The sequence below is a fragment of the Cynara cardunculus genome (genome assembly GCF_001531365.2).
Source record: "Cynara cardunculus var. scolymus isolate 2C chromosome LG 2, CcrdV1, whole genome shotgun sequence".
Taxonomy (NCBI): domain Eukaryota; kingdom Viridiplantae; phylum Streptophyta; class Magnoliopsida; order Asterales; family Asteraceae; genus Cynara; species Cynara cardunculus.
This window is the reverse complement of record NC_037529.1, coordinates 8,580,573-8,586,164: the sequence shown is the minus strand read 5'-3', so window position 1 is coordinate 8,586,164 and position 5,592 is coordinate 8,580,573. Positions and strand designations below refer to the sequence as shown.

Genomic DNA, 5,592 nt, shown 5'->3' with positions numbered 1-5,592 from the left:
TCTTGGCTATTTTGTTAGAAATTTTTTGAAAGTGATTGAAAAGTAAAACTTACCATGTGGGTTATTTATGATGGTGACCCTAATAATGAATGGTTCTTTATGTTTTTTAGTTTTTTGTTCCATATGACCGTACTTACAAACAATGTCCTTAATTAGGGTCTTATGCTAGATGACCAAAGCTTAATGGTTTCTTCCGGTAAATTTTGAAATGGTAGCTAGGTATACTTTGATATGTCTCAAAATTTCTCGTCCCAACTTTTATTCCATCAATCACGTGAATACATATAAATTTTTGTAGCATACTTTATTTAATGTAACACGGGATTTTGGAGCACAAATTTTTATTCACAACATATTACCATAAAGGCATGAGTTTAGCAGCAATACGAAATACAAAAGGAGTAAAATCAATAATACAAGTCACGTACGTAACCATGGCTAGGACAATGGTCTAGAAAATAATACAATCGTGCTAGCTTCTTAAGATATATTGATCGACTTCTACTATACTGACAGGTGGCTTATCGGGCCTCGGAATTTTTGAAATCTTGCGACTTTGGAATCGAAGTACTTAAGAAACATATTGGTGACATTTGTTTGCTAGCATTGAATTGAATAAATGTAAACTTTGAATTATTCGTTGGATTCATTAAACTGCTGGCAGAAAGCGAAATGGCATGAAGGACCTATCAATTACATCAAAGAAAAGTGATGGTTGATAGCCAGTCAGCTATGCAAGTTTCTCGATTTAATGCTGTTTCAATAACCAGCTTTACAAGGTAGTTATTGTCACAAACCATACAAAAGAAAAGCTTTATGCCTTTGCAGAAATAATTGAAGAGAGAAGGAGAGTAAAACTTTGAGAAGATTTTACATTTGGTGCTGTAAAAAATTAGTTTTTTTTCCTTTCTTTTAACAACTGTAAATATTCTTTTGCATGCAAGTATTTGTAGTATATGGCCAAAAATCATGGGAACTCTGATGATGAATTGTGGTAAGGAATGGTGTATGTGTTAATGGTGAAAAAATGGAGGTAAATAGAGATCTGTACATGTAGCAGAAGAATCCAAGAGCATGTGCTTAGTTTAACCTGTCTTGGCCAATACAAGCAACTGTAGAATCCACATGGGCAAGTCTGACAGAATGAAATGCGCATACAAAGAGACATGGTGATGAATCATGACTTCTTGACTTAGTGAGGGCCACCCAAAAGAAGTCTTTACAAACTGCTAGATTTCATACCTTTTTGTATTTCTTTGATCATGGCATGGCATGATGAATAATGAAGGGGAATTAATTAATGCCATTTTTTCGGATGCGAGAATGAACTTTGGCTTAATTAAAACTTAATTTGAGGAGAGACCAATGAATGCATCTGATTTAATTAAGCTTTGAAGATCATTTATGAACTGTATCTATTAATCCATCTTTAGTTTATCTATATGTTGACTTATGTGTTACAACATGTCATGATACCAAACATTGTCTTGTGAAAGTGAGTTGTAAGTCTCTCCAACCAAACCAAATTAAGCCACTGTATCCTACTCAAATTAATTAAACTCCGTACCTTAAAAATAGAACAATTATTTCCGTAAAGACTAAATTCCTGTGGAACAATTAATCACAAAATAATTGTTACGTTGAATTAAAGCATCGATCGACTTTGTTTTTCTTGGCTTTGTGCTTCAAACCTCTAAGAATCTTTAACTACAATCTTCCAACAATATTTTCTGAGGTTTCTATTTATCGATTGCTCCAAAACTCGAACCTAAAAAAATGAATTAGGTACGTACACCCCCTTTGTTTTTTTGCTGGGGGTGATGAAACTTATGGAGAGACTCATGAGCCGAAAGCAACTTCTTTAATGCAAATGTGGGGCACACTGTTGTCTGCTGGTGCTGTTTTATATGATTGCTAGCTTTCTCATATGGTGTTTTCATCGGCATTTTCATATGTTGTGTGGGTCTCTTCTTGCCCCAGGAGGAAGCTATCTCTTTTATGTTGTTTTGAATGGAAGACCAAATCTATTTTCCACCTACCTTTATTTTCAATGTTCAGAATCATACACCATAAAAGACTTCCAGTAACCTTGGAATTCCATCATCTCCAACTGAAGGTAATTAGTTCATCTGCAGATTAGAACTAATTGTGTAATTTGGTGTCCTTTTTTGTAGATATGAAACTTGTACGTGCTTGATGACAGGCTGAATTCACTGTTTAAATGGAACTTTTAGCGTTTAGATATCGTTCGTGAGGGATGGACTGGAATTTGAATACTCCCACAGAATGGGACTGGGAGAACTTAGCCATTTACAGCAGCAAAGAGATCGAAGTCACCAAGAATTTGCAACTTTCCAGCCACGAAAGCCAAGAACATGAGCCTGTTGACAATGTGGATTTCTCCTTCTCGGCTTCTGCAGATTCTTCGTCTAAGGAGACCATCAAGACTTTTGGAGTATTTGATGATTTACATAAAAGTTTCTTGGAAAAGGAAGAGCCTTCTTGGGTAGGGGAGAATGGGCGCTTCTCTAACATGGTGGAAGAAGCTTCAGTGTTTTCTGGTGAAGCCATGATTGGTTTAAAGCTTGGAAGGCATGGGAGTAGTTCTAGCAGTAATAACAAGACCGCCACTGCATCGGTGTCTTTGTTTCCTACAACGTCGCCCATGATAAAGAGATCTAGAGCATCTTACTTAAGTTCACAGTCTCCACGTTGTCAAGTCGAAGGATGCAACCTCGACCTTTCATCTGCCAAAGACTACCACCGCCGGCATAGAATCTGCGCTAATCATTCTAAAAGCCCGAAAGTCGTTGTAGCTGGGATGGAACGTCGATTCTGTCAGCAATGTAGCAGGCAAGCTATATTAACTTCCACGTATCGATTTATTATCTTATATTAAGAATACCCTTTTTCTAAGATCTAATACGTCAAACTACATATATATATATATATATATATATATATATATATTATATATGTATTATATGATGAGTGATCAATCTTGCAGGTTTCATGATCTGTCAGAGTTTGATGATAGAAAGCGTAGTTGTCGTCGACGCCTTTCTGCTCATAATGCTAGACGACGCAGGCCGCAGTCAGAAGATATCCAATTCAGCTCTACACGAATGTCCTCTTCAATATGTGGTAACAATTGAGCCAATCTATTTTACTTGTTTTTCACAAATCTCTACGGCATTTCTAGTGTGGCACCACTTGTTTAATTTCTGACTTTGCATAAATTATTAAATGTTAGAAATATTGCTTCATCCATGTTCACTGTTCAATCAACATTGTTGTTTTAACTAACAGATCGAAGACCACAGATGAATTTTCTTCTGAATAGGGCCTCGATCCCTATTATGGATTCAACAGTACCACCCGAAAGTTCTTGCAACTTCAAAGGGGAAGAGTCTCTCCTAGGTCTAGCAAAAGATGGAGGGATTGATGTCCTACCAACAAATGGTGCCTTACACTTCAGTTCCGAGAGGTTTATGCCTAGAAACGTGAATCATAACGGTATGTACGTACTTGACTTATGCATTTTTCCTCAAAACATATGCTTTTTGACCATGAGTTTCATAGAACTCAAAGATGGAACCAGATGTTTAAAGTTTGGAAAATAACAAGATGGTACTCCCTCCATACAAAAAAAAAACAGTTTCCTTTCCAAAAGATTTCAATCTAGAAATTACTTAGCAATTATATATTTAGATATCGGTAAGATTGTGTTTGTCTACAAGGGTAAGGGTAAGGACATGCAATCCGTTGGGTTGATTTTGGTTGGTGACTGTAGCAGGTATGGACTCAACTTCGAACCCTTTATTATCTGGAGATGTTAGGCATGCTTTCTCTCTTCTGTCAACAAGTTCTTGGTCATCGAATTGGCCTGACCAAGCCTCATCCTTTGATCAGTTTGCGCATGGAAACAGTACTATCAGTTTAGGACAGCCAGGAATGCCATTGAACCTGCAAAATACTACCAGCAGCAGTACTCACCTCCAAGACTTTCATTCCTTCAGATCACCTCATGAATTTGAACGTTTTTATTCCAATTGAAGCTGATTGGCTAATTAATAAATTGCCCATATATAAGCTTTTTCATAGAGGAATTGAATTTATCTGCGCAGTTCATGTAAGCAAGTCTGGTACTAGATCAAAAATCATAATATATAGCCAATAGACAAACTTCTGAAACCCATTTACAACTCCTTCAAAACGGAATTCCTCTTCGTGGGCCTAACAGTTGATCGATCATGAGCTGGTAAGAACAACCGAAAGGACGAGATGGGGCTCACTCTTAAAAGGCATTGAGGATCCAAAGGATCTCTTGGTGTCCATTCATGGGAAGAATAACAACACTCCAACTTTTTCAAGACTACTAAGCATCGAAACAAAAGCCTCCTCATTAATTCCTGCACCAAAATCTTTGAAGAGGATACCGAAGGAAGAAAGGGCATTCAACACCATTTCTTGGGGGACAGTTTTATCTCTCTTTTTATTCACTTTAATTAGCAGCAAGGTTTTGTGTTTTCACTTCTCCAAAACAGTGGTTGCAGCTAATTCAATTCTCTTCTGGTTTGAATTAGTATACTTTTTTGGAGATCGGTTAACTTAGGATTCGAACTTCCCTTTGTTTGATCTTAATTTATATGTTTGGTTTTCCAGCGATTTATGCTCCGTTAATCACTTGATACATACATACGACAAATAGAACAAATAAACTCACACACCCTTCTCACCAAAATCTTTGGTGAAGTTTGAACCATTTACCTCATAGAAGGCCAAAGACTTAGATACCGCTAGACTTATAGTAGTTTGGATGGTTTATGTTCATTTGATGCTGATGTCTTTTGGTTTTGGGGTTAGTTTCCTTTTTAGTTATTCCTAAAATGTTAAATAAATCCCTTGTGAAATCGGCAAAGGAACCATAGAATTAGTAAAAGGAAATGGGATATTTTTCTGTTTGATCAAAACATAATCTAAGGTAAAAGTTGAAAATTTGAACATGAGTCTCCAAGGTATCGTGGGGACCAAAAACGTGTCAATCTTATCATTGGTCGATTCTAGTGATGAATATGCAAACTTAACTTTTGGAGTGTGATGGACAATGATACCCTTGAATAGAATCGGATATTGCTAAAAGCAATTGTACAATGAGATTCCACAATTAACATTGTGTTATGGGATTTTCAGAAGAAGTCAGATTCACGTTCAGATATTATTAACTTGAATATTCAACTCGCTATGTAAGTCGACTAATCCCAGTATGACCACCTGGTAGTCAAGAGTCATCATCCCATTTGAACATCCGTGATCACAAGGAGGTTTGTATTCCTTCTTGGATGAACCTGCAACCTCGGGACACTTTTAACCTTTGGAGTTCAATAAACAAATCAGACACCATCTTATCTTATGGTTCATTCAAATGTTTGTGGTTCATTTAAATATATATATATATATATATATATATATATATATAGGGAAGGGTTCAAACGAGAACCCCTGTGATTTACGAGAACGCAAGAACAACCCAATAACCTCATATTGTGATAAAAAATAAAATTAAAAGATTTTTTAAATTAAAATTAAAAT

At 36.3% G+C, this 5,592-nt stretch overlaps 1 protein-coding gene across 1 annotated transcript; it reads left to right on the top strand.

Annotated features, from left to right (window-relative positions):
* Positions 1 to 2,257: 2,257 nt before the first annotated feature.
* On the top strand, positions 2,258 to 4,056 carry LOC112507883 (squamosa promoter-binding-like protein 12). The gene is made up of 4 exons (XM_025112625.1): positions 2,258 to 2,853; positions 3,008 to 3,144; positions 3,310 to 3,516; positions 3,797 to 4,056. Exons 1-4 carry the CDS (start codon positions 2,258 to 2,260, stop codon positions 4,054 to 4,056), a joined length of 1,200 nt encoding a protein of 399 aa, XP_024968393.1.
* The last annotated feature ends 1,536 nt before the right edge of the window (positions 4,057 to 5,592 follow it).